General features: G+C 35.3%; 1 protein-coding gene across 3 annotated transcripts in view; it reads left to right on the top strand.

Moving 5' to 3' along the window:
* The window catches only part of LOC113112450 (cGMP-dependent protein kinase 1-like), a 54,364-nt gene that overhangs the window by 18,875 nt on the left and 17,959 nt on the right, over positions 1–17,530 (top strand). For all 3 annotated transcript variants that reach the window (XM_026278039.1, XM_026278040.1, XM_026278038.1), the window contains 3 exons: positions 85–198; positions 12,748–12,853; positions 14,630–14,693. In XM_026278039.1, coding sequence (XP_026133824.1) covers positions 85–198; positions 12,748–12,853; positions 14,630–14,693 — 284 coding nt within the window. The remainder of the gene's footprint in view (positions 1–84; positions 199–12,747; positions 12,854–14,629; positions 14,694–17,530) is intronic.

Raw genomic sequence — 17,530 nt, 5'->3', positions numbered from 1 at the left:
TGAAAAGAACTTATTAAGTGTGTCCCTAAATATTGTTTAGAAGTGTTTACTGTGATGTTTACTATTGTGGTGTGTTTTTTTCAGAGGGAAAAGTTGAAGTGACTAAAGAAGGATTGAAGCTGTGCACAATGGGACCAGTAAAGGTGTTTGGAGAGCTTGCCATTCTTTATAACTGCACCAGGACGGCCACTGTAAGAAGTGAGTTCACACACAGCACAATGATAAATAAAATGATCCGGATTTTGATTCTCAAGCAGGGGACATTTTTAATGTTTTTTTTTTTTCATCTACATACATAGATTAGCACAGCTTGAGGATTATTATTCTCAGTATGACTGAAGAGAATCGGCTGCTCCATCTGTGATGATAATCTGTGATTTCATTGATAGACAGGAGGCCAGACCGAGAGAGATATGAGGATTGAATTAATATTAGGAGACAAAAAAATAAGTGGAAAATTGTGCTGGGATATTCTAGGATGTTGTTGGTTATTTCGATTTAAACAACCCCCTAACACTAGGTACAGTATTACACTTTGGCAACAATTTTCAACATTTTCCTTTAGGATTTTACACATTTATAAAATGCCCCAAGCTGCCCCTAAATCTATATCTGATCCTGTAATAGCCATAGTTAATGAACCATTATTAATGTTGACTGCCTCCAGATAAAATCATAAAAAGGTAATTGTGACTTTTTATCTCACAATTCTAACTTTTATATAACTGCAAGATATGGTTGTAACTCGCTATTCTGAGAAGGAAAGTCTGAATTGTGAGGTATAAACTCACAATTGCAAGAAAATACGTCTGAATTAAGAGATAAATAGTCGCAATTGTGAAATGCAAACTTAGAATTCAGAGGAAAAAAAGTCTGAATTGCATATTAACTCAGAATTGTGAGATGTAAATTTGTAATAGTGAGAAAGAAAGTCAGAATTCTGAGTTTATATCTTGCAGTTCAGTTTATATCACACAGTTCTGATTTGAATTAGTCAGATTTGCGAGAAAAAAGTTTGAATTGTGAGATATAAACTCAGAATTGCAAGGGGGGGAAATTAATTATGAGATATAAACACAGAATTGTGAGGGAACAACACACTTAACCAGATTTTAACCAGATCATCTCATATGCACAGGCTTGTGTGCTGTGTGCTTTTTGAATTATTTGCAAGCCTTTCTCTTATTTATTATTCCATTCTTCTCTTCATTTACTTTTCCTTTGTACCATTGATCTCCTTCATGCATATTCTCTTCTTGTCTCAGCTTGGCTCTTTTTCTTCTTCCTCTTTCCCCTCTATCTCTCCTCCTCCGGCTGTGTTAATGGTGTTCCTGCACACTTCTGCTCTCTGTCTCTGCTTCTCTGGATAGCATCTGAGACAGGAAGTGAGCTGGACTGGGATTAAGGGACCAGTTCCGTTAATGTATATTTACAGGAATTTTCCACATTTGAATCATCTGTTGCATGTTGTTGATTACAATAGAAAGTTATTCCAACTTTTCCCTCAATTCCTGTAGTGCAGTCAGGGCCATTGATCTCATCCAACTGGCTGAGGCCAGCCTAAAAAGACACTCAGGACAGTTGACGGGCCACTGCTGTGCATCGTCACGAAAGCTTATAATTTTCACGTGTTTTTAAACCTTGCCAATTTAAACATTCAAAAAAGTCGCAGGACGCGGGAAAGCTACTCGTGCGCTGTGACTCATGGACAGCAACACCGAACCAAGCTCTTCTTCAGGAAGTTTGCATCCTCCTGCACCTGAACGAACAAATACAAATAGCTGTTTAAACAAACAGAAAAAGATTTGAAATAGTGTATGGCTTAAGTGAAAGTAAACAGTTGAGAAAGAAATCGGATGTGTATCATTATAATGGATGCATTGTATCTTAAAGTGACCGCACCTTATTTACTATCTGCTGTCTGTGTCTTTAATGTTAGTTCAAGAAAATGAAAGAAAGAAAATCACTTACTGCTCTTGACTGAATTGCTTTGTAGTTTTAACAAGAATTAACACACAGTCAAACCAAAAATTATTCAGACACCAGATAAAATTGTTTATATTGTTTTACTAGTGGGTGCAGGACACTAGGTCATTTATGTAAGTTAGTATAACAAAATAAAGCAAACTGTGACATATTATACCCTGAAATTCTTCATACTGTAGACTACAAGTGAAATTGATAAAAAAAAAAAAGAAATTGGGGACCAAAAATGATTCAGACACTTTGACCTGACCATGTTTAGTTTTTTCTTTAATTTCTAATGCAAACTTTTTACAACACAGGCTGAACAAAATTAAGCATTGCTTGGTAATTGGTTAACAAAGTATTGTCAGTTATATATTAAATATTGTCATGCTAACATTTGTCTGAAGTTTTGGTTGACTGTAATCCATTACACACCTTTCTATCAAAGTTATCTGACATTGTCAAGATGTATTGTTTCTGACAGTTTAACTCTTAGTTCTTGACATATTTTATTACCAACTTCCAAACTACAGAAAATAAACTGTGATAATGTACGAAATGTTGAAGGTGTCTGAATAAATGTTGGTTTGACTGTATATTTTATTTTACATTGACGACCTTGCAGTGCTATACCTGGACACCTACAAATTGAAAAAACTTAAACATTGTGTAAATAGCACAAATAAATAGAATGAACATTCAAATTAAACTATTTCAAACAGGGCCCACTGGTACAACCTGCCCACTGGTAACCCCAGCTACAGCCCTGAGTGCAGTTTTATGGAAGCCTAGTGGGAAATTGTTTAGCACTGCAGATATGCAATGTCCAATTATGACACTGTTTATATATAAAGAACACAATATGCAAAGCGTACCAGAAAGGGACATGATGTAATGTAACTCTGTGAGCACTTTTTACATGTAGCTGTAGTTGTTTGTGCTAGAGACATGAATGACACCACAAATTGTGGGACTCGTTGAATTCACCTTAATTTCATTTTCTAAGCATTCAAAATATTTTCAAATCTTTTGCGAATGACAAATTTAGCTGTGGTAGACAACGCTTTTCCTCAGAAAAAACTATTTATATTTCCATCCAAGTGTTTGCATAGCTGCATGTGTGGTTATTCATGAATTCTCCCTGTCTCTTTCTTTCAAACACACACCTTTTGTTGTAGTTGGATTCCAGTGGTGTCTGCATGTAAATAAGTCTTCTGGAGAAGTCGTGGCTTAGAGTATTAGAATGCAGAGGACAAACAGCACAGATATGTCAGCGCTTAAAGTGGTTTTGACCTGCTGCGATCTTACCCTGTCCTTTCACAGCTATAAACAACAGACCAGAGTAAGAGACAGCAGGTCCAGTCCTTCATAGGACAAGCTAGAGGAAGTCTCTTTATCACAATACTCTGATATAAATATCGAACCCAAGTGGATGAGAGAAACACTGACATACACTAGCATTGAAACAAACTGAAAATTCAGCTTTGCATCAATGGAATAAATTACATTTTAAAGTATATTCAAATAGAAAATAATTCAGTTGTAATAATATTTCACAATATTACTGCATACGTATATAATGTTAATGTATTTTGGATTAAAAATGCAGCCTTAGTGCGCATATGAGACTTTTGACCTTAATATATATATATATCCTGTTCTTGGATGCAGTCTTTATTTTTTTAATCAATTTCTATGTCCAAGATTCTCAGAAGCAATATCAAATGTACATCTTACAGGGAACATTTTTGTATCTAAAGTCCTGAGGGTGTCACAAGTTCAGTTAATCATATTGTTTAAATACAGTGAAGTTCTCATCTTCTTGTTGTGCCTGTGTGTGTGTGTGTGTGTGTGTGTGTGTGTGTTTCTGAGATTGTGATGCTCAGGCTGGATATCATCACAGGTGATCAGTTGGAATGGAGAAACATTTGCAGTAGGTGCAAGAGAGAAAGAGTAGTATTTTAGAGTAGTAAAGTACAGTATACAATAAAAGCTGCTATCGTTTTCTAACATTTATAGATGGAAATACAGAAGAGTTTGTGCATGTGAATGTTTTTGTATATAGTTGTCATCTCTGTTCACATCAGGAAGAAGTCAGACATGGCAGTTTGACATGACAAACCTATTTGTTGCTTTGCTTATTTAAAGTCTATTTACTTTCATCCAAGAAGCTTGAAAGTCGTGATGCTTTGAGTTTGAGGGACGAGCACACGGACAAGACCTTGAAGTACACACACACACACACATATATATGGGTAATCTGGGTAAACACACCCAGTACTGATAGTTTTGCATTTCAGACACTTTCACTTAATTTAAACTTTCTTTGGCCCCCATGAATTTAGCAGTGGCCATCAGTAATTAAAAACAATAAAATAACAAAAATGAGGCCTTTTCCATGCAGCCACCCAAACTAATATACAATGTGTAAATGTCAAAATATCTTGTGTAAATATGTTGTGCAATGCCTTACAGTTAGATTGCCCATATTTTTTTAAAAACTTTACATACTTTGATGCATTGAAATTACATCAACACTACTTCAATGACCATGCATAAAAGTAGTTTCGTTATAGCACCACCATCTGGCCAAAATGCTTAAAACGTGACCTTTTTTTTCAAATGCTGTTAAAGACACAAAATAAAAAGGAGTCAAATATATAAACTGCTCATATTGGCATTAAATTGTGTATGTGTAATGGGCACATCATTCTGAAAGTAAGATGGTTTGCTTGCAAGTAACATTTGGTTATGAAGTTCTAAAAAGTTTTAAAGTTGTAAATAATGATGAGTTGAACAAATCTACTGAAACATATCTGCTTAGTCTTACATTGTGCCATTTTTGATTTGGTTAATTTCTTCTTCCAGCTATATTAGTTTCTTTTTGTTTTTCGAATAGGCCACAAAATAACAAAACAGCCTTTAATGTGTGTTCACGTGCCATCTGCCATTGTCTTTCAATAAAAGTCACAGTCAAGGCTATTTTTTGGAATCTTTTTCAAATTCCTGTTTGTCGACCCCTCTTTCATTTCCAGACTCGCACTGCATTTTTTTTTCTTCTTACTGTTGAAATGAATTTGAATTGTCCTTGAGAAAATGTTGTAAAATTTGAAGTGATGGCACATTTTCTCTGGAGAAAGAGCAGAAATGGAAATCTCTGCTCTGTTTCCTGGATACTGCTGTTTGTTGCAATTCATCCCTGTTTTGACAATACCTTGCAGTCATATTCGTTCACTCTCCCTGAGGTTTCTGCTGTCTGTCATTTCTCTGGAATGATTCACTGAGAGAGACAGCACTTGAAGAAGACATGCTGCTAAAAGCATGAAACCTGTGTGGCTCCATCATCAGGTCCTGAATGAACAAAGGTCTATTCTGGACCACAAGACATAGTGTTCTGGAAATGTCTTTCTATTCTTCTTCATTGTTTGGAATCGATTAATCTCATAAACTCCAGTAAAGTATAAAAAAATGGTGAGTGACAAGAGGCAATTAACACCATGAAGTTAACAGGATCACAGTTTCTCAGAATTGATCATTTAATGTAAAACTTTCCTTTTCTACCTTGCAAATGCAGGTATATTCTTCAAATGCTATTGTAGTAAAAATGTATTTTTCTTGTCTGATTGTACTGTTTGGGTGACAGTGTTTGTCACCTTTAAAATCTGCCTGTATTATGAGAATGAATCTGGTTTTATGGGGAGACGAACGGGTCATGTCAGGGCAAGTTTGGTAGTGATACATTTCCTCTCGCACATTAATAATATTAACTCATGTGCTATCAGAAAGCATGCTGGGACGTTTATTGCCTCTGACCACACTGCTTCTATCTTCATGTTAATTGAGAACATCATTTTTATCAGTACTGTTGGGATGAATCTCTGGGTGTGGATGGCCTGCAAGGAAACTACTGACATACAGTATGGCTGGGTGATATAGCTAATAAATATTATCATATATTACCGTTTGTATTGGAGATTAACACTCATTCAATCTCAAGTAAGAAACCGATCATATATAAAAAAATTATATTATAATATACAACAATAAAACATGATAAGCACTGTTACATATAATAATAATAATAATAATAATAATTATAATAAAGTAATATTTCATAACAAATAATGTTGTAGTTTATTGCATATTTAATGGGTACTTAATGTTTCAGTATAAACAATAATAATAACAATAAATAATGCTAATATTCTTAAAGCTTATTATTAGTGCTGTCAATCGATTAAAAAAAATTAACTAATTAATCGCACAATTTTTTTAAATTAATCGCGATTAATCGCGATTAATCGCAATTAAAAGACTGAAACTTTTTGGATATGTAAATGTAAAATGTAAATAATTAATGTAAAATCAAAACAAAAAAACTATTTAAATTCAAAATATGATTGTTTATTGGAATTTTTGTTTAACTTGTAACACAGATTTTCTCATGTAAACAACATACCTGCAATAAACCATCAATATCCTCCAAATTAACTGTTGGCTTGAAAGCCATATTTATTACAGAAATAAAAACACAGGCATGTAAGTACCATTTGAATTTCAAAACAATCAATGCCAATAAAAAACAAAAATGATTTCCATGTTGAATTCTAAGTGGACTGCAGAAAAAATTCCAAAGTATAGTCATTGCCAGTGCTTTAAGTGGGCCGGTATGCACAGGTACTCAGTACCGCCACTTCCAAATATAGCTCTTGAGCGTACCGCCACCTCTCCATGCGCCCAGAACGTGCTTGTAGCGTACCGGTACGCTCATTTGGACATCTGTTTTAATAGAGGTTTTAATCTTTTACCTGCACTGCCGATTTTCAGAGCTCCCTTCACAATGCAAGCTTCCTAATTCATCCGACCCAGAGCAGAAACTACATTACCCATTCACCCTTAAGTTATACAAGTGAATAGCGCATATGTCGCTTTTCCCACTGTAAGTGTCAACAACTCAACGTGGCCGGAGAAGGTGTGTGAAACTCGTTGTGAGTTATACTAAAGCAAAATCTTGAGTATTTATTGTCTGATAAACATTAAAAACTGTCTGCGGAGGTTGAGTCGTCCTGCAGCCCCCGCTGGCTGCTTATTGGCTGCAGCATCTTTTTTCTAAGTTCTAAAAAAATACCGTAGACCGCAAGGCACAAATTTAGATATTCATTTATCTAATTAATCTATAGCCTATACACAAAGACAATATGATCTTTTTGTCCCCTTTTTGTTTTAAAGCTTGATGAAGAGAGAGAGCGCAAGTTGCTGCAGCTGAGGAGGACAGTGATGCACGCGTACAGGAGTGATTGACAGTTCGCGGCACTGTGTACAAAAAATACTCCGCTACACAATTATTTCGTTATTTTCGTTTAAGCTTATTAACGTTAGCGTTACAGAAAGGTCTGATTTACGCACTGTTACAGTCATTGTTTTTTTTTTTTTTTTTTTAAACAATGACATTTGAGTTCATGATTTTAATGTTGCTGTTTCTTGTGGCAGCCTGAAGAGTAATCCGGCAGAGTTTTATACTGAAACTTTCCGTCTAAAAGTCCTTCCTTGGTCTTATCCATATTTCTTTGCACGTTGAACACACATAGGCCACAACTGGAAATAAAAAAACTGCAACCGCGTTAATTGCGTTATTTTTTTTTAACGCGTTAAATATTTCAAATTAATCGAATGCGTTAACGCGCTAATTTTGACAGCACTACTTATTATATTTTATTGTTGTAGTCTACTGAATATTGTTAAATGGGTACTTAATGTTTCATATTTTTATATAATAATAATTTACTTTATTATTATTATGATTATTATTATTATAATTACTTATAAAGAGAATAATAATATAATATGCAATAATATCGTGCAAATATTCTTAAAGCTTATTATGTTTTATTGTCGTAGCCCCTTGCATATTGTTGAATTTTTTAAATAATATTTTACATTATTAATATTAATGATATACAAATAATATAATTTAAGCATTTGTAAAGCATATTATGTTATTGTTGTAGCCTTTATAGTTTATTGGGTGCTCAATGTTAATTGTTACTTCTGTTACAGAGAAAATCATTGTGAATATTTAGTATATTGCGCAGATTCATACGTAGCCCCTAATTAGAAATGATAGACCAGGGCTGGACAATAAGGACTGCCCGATGGCAAGCGTGAAAAATGTTCGGGACAGTTGACGGATTTGTCGCTGCCGCTTCATCACAAAGTTTATCAATTGCATATTTTTTTAAGCCTTGCTAATTAAAAATACAATCAAATTAAAAGAATTCCATCAAGGCGTGAAATACATTTAAATGTAGTACTTGTGTGTTGTGTTCTTTGTGAAAACTGCGTGCACAGACAGCTGCTTCTCTTTCTGCATCTTTCACTTGAATGGACAAATACTGTGATGAGTGGGGCGGGGCTGAGAGCCGTGGGAACAGAGCGAGGCCGGTGGAGTGATTTTGAAACGAGCGACACCTGTGCCACTCACCGGTCTCGAGTCCCACAGAGGAGATCGGAAGGATAAAAGAGGAGCTACGACCAGGCCTGGGTTTTATTTTGTGTTTTGGCTTTGTTTGTGCACGGCAGTCATCCATGAGGGGCTGTCGCGCTGTTTTATGTTTTATTTCTTTATTAAAGTTTTTATTAAAATGTCCACTATTATGAAGTTTTTATATTGTTACAAATGCATACAAAAATGTGCCAAAATACCTGTCTTGGCAAGTAACCTTGTAGCTTTAAAAGTGATTAATCTATATTTAATTTATACAATGGTGTAGAGAAGCACTGATCGGGCATGTTTATTTTATTTTTTCAGACTATCTTTGTTCCGTGCTTAAATGCAAACTGAATCGCAATCATTTTTCAAAATGTCATTGGTGTGGAAATATTACATTGTTAGTATATTTAGTCTGTAAATGGCATATAACAGATGCTAGCGATGCTGAAGACGGATGCAATGAGGAGAAAATACTGTAGCAGTCAGAGCACAATCACTGTTCATGATGCACAAAATATAGTAAGAAAATCCTATATATAGAATTTTGATGCGCTTCTGAGGGGAACTGACTGTTTTCAGAAACGTTTACACTGTTACATTGCATTTAAAGTAGTGCTAATATGCACTTTGTGGGCAGCAGTAAGCAAGAAAATGCTGCTGTTCCATAAGCGCCTCCTGCTGTCAGAGAGTGTATCTGTGTCTCATTCAGCCCATCTGCTGTTAAGGTTTCATGCAGGTGTTTTATGTATCATAAATGCACATGCTACATGTGTGTGGGTTTTCTTTTTTTAAATAATTAATTCATAATTAAAATGCAGTGGTTACCACTAATTTCAAATGGTTATGAAAAATCTAGCTTATTTATTAGAATACAAGATAACATACATCAAAAACAATGATAAAAGCAACCATTTTACTTTTTGTGGCAGGGCCACTGAAAATATTGAAAGGGCAAGTAATACTTTGAATCTCTGGCCCAATCAGGCCAGTAGAAAAAATCATTAGCACTGATCCCATTTGATCTAGCTTGAAGGAGGGATTTATATTCAGGTAAATATGGAGTAAATTTGAAATGCAGCACTAGTAATGTTTGTCTTCATGAACATATGTTGGTGGTTGTGTAGGTGGATGCTGTTAAGTTCTTGTGTGTATCTGATGAATTCTGATCTGCCACGGGGCTGAATGTCATTTCAGATCCAAACAGGAGCTGATTTTACTCTCTCTCTCTCTCTCTCTCTCTCTCTTTAATACATAGCAAAGAGTGGGTGTTTTAAACAGTGAAGTCACCGCCTGCATAACGGCTGTTTTTTCACTGCATAATAAATCTGCCAGGACTGTCTGTCTCTATTTTGTGTGGCTCATACCGTTCTTTTTTTTATTTGCTCTCATTCCCTCCAGGCAGAAAAAAAACTACAGGTGTCAGATGAAAGTTTGAAGTATTTAGCTTAGACACAATGTAGTCAGGCAGGCACAAAACTTAATTCAGTTTAAGACAACATTCAGTAAAACTATTGATCCTGTTGAGATTTGAAAATATCACTGAGAGCATCTTATATCAGTGAAAGATAAACAGAGCTGTCAAAAGTGTTGTTGATGATGTATAATTAATGAAGCTGAGCTTACTTTTGTCACAGCTGCTGGGGCATTTTGTCAAGAATAAATTCTATGATTTTTGTCACTACATACACTACATCAGTGTTACTTCATGTTGATGAAGCACAAAAAAGTGAAAAACACAAAAGGCTGCACACTTTAGTTTCTAAATATAGCTGAACTGTATTCTTAGCACAAACACGCTTGCTGTTATTTTTGTCAAGCACCGTTGATATCAGACATGCTCAAAAATCTGAAGCTGTGTGCATGGTTATTTGTGTTTACAAAACAAATGCGATGGGGTCAAATGCATTTCTGATTACCATCGAATGTTGTTTGTGTGATTAAATCACGTCATCACAAATGCATTTGAAATATTTAATTAAAGAAATAGTTCACCATAAAAATGAACATTTGTTGAAAATGTACTCATTGTCAGGCAATCCAAGATGTAAAGGGGATTCTTCATTCGAACAGATTTGGGAAAAATGTAATATTAAATCATTTGCTCACCAATGGATGCTCTGCAGTGAATGGGTGCCATCAGAATGAGAGTCTAAACAGCTTATAGAAACATCACAATAATTCACAAGTAATCCACACCACTCCAGTCCATCAGTTAAGTAATCTACAAGTAATCCACATGAATGAATTAATCTGTCATCAATGTCTTGTGAAGTGAAAAGATGTTTGTAAGAAACAAATCTATTAAGAATTGTTTTTGGCTGAGATAGCAGTCCATAATCCATAATAATGTTTTCTTCTGTGAAAAAGTCCATGACTTTTAGCTGTTTTTTTCTTGTAAACTGTGGTTGATCTGTGCATATTTTGCTCCTGATTCAGACAAGATGACTTTTTCACGTTATAGATAAGGACTACGATGACTATTTATTGAAGGCACTGAGGAATCATTTACATTGATGCATTTACATTAATTTACAGTTACATTGCATTCCCTGGGAATTTAACTCATAACCTTGCCATTGCTAAAGCCATGCATGAACTTTTGTTTGAGCTACAGGAATGCATTTAATTTACAGAAGCAAAGTAACAACAGAACTTTTACATACACAAAGCAAGAGGAAATAGTTTAATTTCCTGAAAACCAGATGTTATTGATTTACTTTCCATGAATTGTTTCCTGTCATATGTTTTTCAACCAATAGCTCGTCTTTGTTTTAGGGTGCTTTCACACTAAGTTCACTTGCCTGATCCGAAACCCGAGTTCGGTTGCTCCCCCCTAACCCTTCCCCCGCTGGACTGTGTTCATATTATAATATATAGAGTCTGAACCGCGGCTCGCTTGCGTCATCAAGCCAGCAGCTGTTTACCCCGTTGCTTGGTAACGACAGCGCAGGAGAAGGCGGCAAATGCATAACATTACTCTCTGCATTTTTATGTGTTATGTTTTTGAACTGTTTGTTTTGTTTATAAGGCTTCGGTACATAACGGCACTTGCGTCTGTCTTACGAATGTACTGAAAATGCTCTAAAGAACATTAAGGCGAACATAAATGAGATGTACAGCTCTCTGTTTGCAGCGCGTCAGTCACGCTCATTAGGAAAGTGAGTGAAACACACACAAAAACAGACATTTTCAACAAATAATTTGTCATTAAAAGCGGTTCACTTCCACAATTAGGTATGATTGCGTTCACATAAGCAGCTAACCGTACCAGAGTTCACATGAAGCGTACCCCAGACCACCGTTTTTAAGCGGACTCGCGGGAGCGCATCCGAGTACGTAAGACAGCGTTCACATCATCCAAACGAACCGAACTCTGACATCAATCGAACCCGGGTGCACACCAAAAGTGCTAGTGTGAAAGCACCCTTAGAGTACAGAACCCCAGCCTGTGTATGAATATTGTCAACCCATGCTGGCAATCATCGTCAGTTGTACGTAATAGTTTAGACAACATCACTGTTTGACCCCTTGTGTGAGTGTACAGATGTATTCTAGCAAGTTCCTCAGAAATATCCTCGACTTAAACATCTTCATAACGGTGGGTCTGTACAGGCAATAAACCATGCAATCTTGTTTGTTGTTCTTTAGTTGTTAGTAAAAAGTGGCTTGACCTACTGTATAATACACTTCTAACAAGCAGAATAATACAGCATCGTAATATTGTGTCTACTATCAGCTATGACTATAGTCATTCGGAGGACAACAAAAAACTAAGACAGAGAGAGAAACAAACATGATCTTCAATTCATTCATGTCAGCTGTCATTGTATTTTGAAATGTTAAATAATGACGGACAGTATATTACAATTTAATAATTCAGGCTATATTTCATTCAGATTCTAAATGTTTTTAAATGTTTTAAATAATCTTTCTCTCTCTCTCTCTCTCTCTTTCACACACACACACACACACACACACACACACACACACACACACACACACACACACACACATACATGTATTGAATGTATACATTTTAAGTGGACCCCCCCCCCCCCCCCAAAAAAAAAAATATATATATATATTCTAATTCTACCCTTGTGCAATTGTTTGTTACAAAGCCTTTACAATATTAAAAATTAAGGAAGTTAAATATGAATTTTACACTTACACTGTTGGTAACATGAATGAAAGAGATGATTGCATTTTTAATCACAATTATTTGATAAAAATATCAAAATTTTATGATCAGTTCATATCGATGGCATGTTTTCTGATGTGTGTTTCAGCTGTGACCAGTGTGAAGTTATGGGCCATCGACAGACAGTGCTTCCAGACCATCATGATGAGGACGGGACTCATCAAACATGCAGAAAATATGGAGTTATTGAAAAGGTGAGCAGCTGTCTTGTTATGGAAGTGCATATCTTTCTTTATCATCTGACATCTTAATTTGCATAATGGCACCCAGAGAAGAGAGCATGGGGTACATTTTACATATTAAAAAGACAGAATTCTGCATTGTTGAGCTACTGAGCCAAACTGGATGAAAGACTTTAAAGACACTGAGGCAGAACAGATGAGTTTCTTGGGAGATTCTGAAATTATTGCCACAGAAATTCTCTATAACTCCTGATCTTTTTCCTCTCCCCCTTTCATGATCTCTCTCTCTCTCTCTCTCTCTCTCTCTCTCTCTCTTAGAACCTGTGTCTTATCTATTAACATGAGAAAAATGTATAGTAATGCAATCGTTTTTAATGAATCATCAATGTGGTTTCATCTAATGTTAATTATTTTACCCCATCCCTGCTGCTGTACTTATTATTTGAATAAATTAGACCTAATTTAGTCAATTATGCTTTGAACTAACAGCTGTTACAAACAAAAGCAGAGTGCATGCGAATGCATTAGATGCTCAGTTGAACTTATTCATTTTACTGATCTGGTTTATAGACCAATATGAAATTTAGGTTTCATATTTAGTTCTGAGCTAATCCAGAATTGGAGAGAATTATTATATAACAATGTGCATGTGTGATCCCATGATTTTCTGGTATAGGCTACTATTTATCTGTTTAGTCCTGAATGCAAAATTTAATAATACAATTTTTTAATAATAATAACAATACAACAATTTTCTGTGTAAATAATATATTGAATATTTATAAATAATATTTTATAATATTTTGAATGTTTTCTTTTTTCATCATGTCAACACTTGTAGCATGTGCACAAAACAAAATCATAGTGATCAGTTTTTTTTTTTTTTTTTTTGTTCTTGGAGCAAAGCTCAAGAATAATGATGGTGCTTGCCAGCAAAGGCTGTTATTATCCATTTTTTGTACTAACATTCAACCCCTTAACATTTTAAACGTGATTGGCACCAATCTAACATGACTGAAAGAGAAAAGTTTTGGGTTATTAATAATATATTTTAAAAAATACAAATGTTTGATTTTATTACTGGGTGAATAATATCAGAATCTATTTATATTACAGCACATAAATAACATATATAAAGTAAAACATATTTGTGAATTTAAATATCTCATGGTACTTTGCAAGGCTTTCTCACAGTGGTTAAATATTGATCTCTTTAGTGGTCCCCCAATGATGGTTACAGGTTTGGTATTTTAATCTCGTGGGAAATTACAGCAGCCTTTTCAAACAAAATGATTAAATCCTGTCATTTTCAGACCAAATATTAGCCCAGAATTGCTTGTATGTATGCATAGCACCTTTTAGGTTTCTCTGCTGCAGTCTTACACTAAACTGTAATAGGAGACTTTAATGGACTCTTGAATTGGGATGTGAAATATTTATGCAGGAGCATGTAATGTATTATGTAATGTAGATAATGCCTTGGCTTTGTGGCAAATCAGCTCAGTGTATACAGTACATATTAGCCAGATGCAAACCTTTTCCTTCTTTATGCAACACATGACCAGATATGTTTCAAAATGTTGTATTATGGCGATTGAGGGATATTATTGTTGTTTCCATGGCAGAGAGCAACTCTGAGTTTATTGCAATGATGGTGACCAGCTGTTTCAACATACGGTCAGACTAGAAATTCACCTAATGTTCAGTGAGAACACCAAAAGACTCTTCAGCTTTGGATAAGGATCTAATTCATCACACATTTACATTGTCTCTGTCTCTGATTGACAGTGTCCTGACGTTCCGGGGTCTTCCAGAGGAAATACTGAGCAAGCTAGCTGATGTCCTTGAGGAGGTACGGAAATCTTCCTGATCCTTAAGCAAACACAACTGTCATTAAATCTAAGCAATTACATCTCTGTGCATTGCAAGCACCACTAGCTGTGGTTTATTCGCTTGTCGTTTTATTTAGATACGCTTTTTTTTTTTACGATTTGGAACAAGGTTGACTTTACAACCTTCTTGTTTCATTCATTCAAGTGAACAGAATGCAGCATATAACATTATTTTAATATAGTATGATCTTTTGGACACCTTTTTTAGCAACTTTTAGCTAGTGATTTCTGTTTATGTTAGTAAAGTCACTGTCTCAACAGTATAGTTTCTTCACAAGTTGCTTTGTTTAGAAGCTGTGTAATTTCCTTTTTATATATATAAAAAAAAAAAAATTCTTAGGATGCAGCATACAGTGAAAAGTTGAAAGTTAGTCATTGGTAATACATCTACTTAATATAATTAAATATTTTACTGTTGCTTGCCAGTGTAATTCCAGTATTATGTATATATTGTTATAGTATTAAAGTGCCCCTATTATGCCATTTTTAAGGTTCCTAATATTTTATAGGTTTACATGGATGCAAGTTCAAAAACAACTTTCATTTTCTCAAAATATGCATTTAATATCACTTCATTTTCCAATGATATCGAAATGTTTAGTTTGAGGCAGTTCTAAGATTTAGTCTCTCTAAAACCCTCCTTTCCTTGAGCCTACTCTGCTCTTATTGGTCAGATGACCCAGTGTGATGTTCAGATTAACAGGGTACTGAGCCATCTTTCAAGAGCAAGCATTTGTGAATCCAGTGTTGAACTCCCCGAGATTAGTGAAGCAGTCATCAGTAAAATGACTGGAACACACACACAAAAAAAAAAGATTGGGGTTGTACTGCTGAGGTACAGTGGAAAAAAAAAACTAAGATTTTTATCCACTGATTCTTTGCAATGTCATTCAAAAGTGAAAATAAAATTAATGAACATAATTTTTCATGCACTTTCAGCTGTCATATGCATTGAAAATGCCTTGTAATCGATTAAAATGCTTGCACAGTTTACTTTACTTCCGAACAAGTGCACACCCGAGTCCAAATTGCATTCATATTCACGCAAACTGCATCACAGTTCAAGTGCAATCGAACTCAGACCACCTCCTTCAGGTAGTCTCGGGTTCGGTACCCTGCTGCGCACCCATGTTCACATGAAAGCTTTCACACTAGCCAAACGTACCGAAATCTGACGTAAATCAGGTGCGCACCAAATGTGCTTGTGTGAAAGTGCTCCTAGAAAGCTGTTGCTTGCTGATGTTTTTATTTCCGTCAAAATACATAGCTACTTTTAAATGAGCATCATTGCCAATCAAACTAGTAGTCCCACTCTAATCTCACATCATTGGTTGAGCTAGAGGTTCAGAAGATGTTCTACTAAAAGTACCAGAGTTACATAGTCTTTGCGCACAAGGATAAAGTATAAAGTAAAATCCAAACTTTAAGAATACACCAGTGAAGAAAGTGTAACTGTATTTATGCTGAAATATGTTGATTGACTTTTAAACTGGGAAGAGTTAATAAAATCAGCAGATTCAGATCAGGGACTGTTTATCAGCAAGAAAAACTCACAACTCAAAAACAAACAAAAGCTCCTCGCTCATACCATCAATAATTTAGAGAGCATTTTTAGACTTTTTTTGTCTTGAAGTGAATGCATGTGTTTCAGTAAATTGTAGTGGGATGAATCATAGAGTTGTTTATACTCTGTCTTTCTTTGTATAAGATGGAGAATAACCCGTTCTCAGTCTGCAAATAAGGTCCACATTGCACAAAACATCAAAAGAGAAAAATCAATGATTTTATCCAAGAATAACATGAGTAGATGTGCTGTAGACATTGTGAATATCTTAGTCGTCAGTCAGTCTTCACAGACATTAAGGTCCACATCTTCATTAGAATATGACATTTATCACTGGGAAGTGAGTGATGGAGACTCATAGCTCCTTGTGTTTAGGGGTGAAAAGTTGTTATTTTCCATTTTTTGTGAATTTGTTAATAATCTTGCAGTGGCTGTGGTCCTCTTTTGTAATAAAACATGATCCACAGCTTCATAACAATAACACACAAAAAACAAAAATCGGTTTGGTTCTTATTATTAATTACATTTATGTTTAATATGTCTATGAGAGTATTTAACGGCACTGTGAGCTCTGTGCCATTAAACTGACTCACCTATCAATCCTCATCTCTAAATGAATATTAAAATTAAGGTCAAACTCATTCCACTTCTTCTTTTTTTTTTTTTTGGTGATTTGGTGATTAAATGTTATGAATTTTCAGAGAGCAGAGGGAGTCTCTTCAGCTAATAACTGACCTTAAATAAGATTAAAATGTTCTAAAGCTTTTTCAACTTAAATGTTAATTTTGCATTTCTAATTTTGCTGAAGGTTCTAGTGAATGAAAGTCTGGACACATGGATGGAATCTGTCCTTCTGTTATCATAGATGTGGTCACTTATGATGCTTTCCCACTGCATGGTACGACTCGGTACGGTTCAATTTTGGGGGGTTTTCCACTGCGTACAGTACCTGGTACTGAAGACTGAAGGTCTGTAATGTATGGCAGCTTTCATTGGCCGAGGCTCGCCCATGAGGCCGTTTGACCAATATATCAAACAACCAATTGCAGTTTGTTTCATTCATCGTCACGTTTTGAGCGAGCAGCAACATCCCGCTCTCTCTCGTGAAGCCAACAATGGTCGTGGCCTAATGGTTAGAGGGTATCTTTGGTGAACGGTATCTTTGTTTCCAGGTGACACGCATGTCTCCCGGAAATCCTGTAGAATTCAACCAATCCGATGACGAATTCAAAA

The sequence above is a fragment of the Carassius auratus genome, chromosome 13 (assembly GCF_003368295.1).
Source record: "Carassius auratus strain Wakin chromosome 13, ASM336829v1, whole genome shotgun sequence".
Lineage (NCBI taxonomy): Eukaryota > Metazoa > Chordata > Actinopteri > Cypriniformes > Cyprinidae > Carassius > Carassius auratus.
This window is presented reverse-complemented; position numbering and strand designations above follow the sequence as displayed.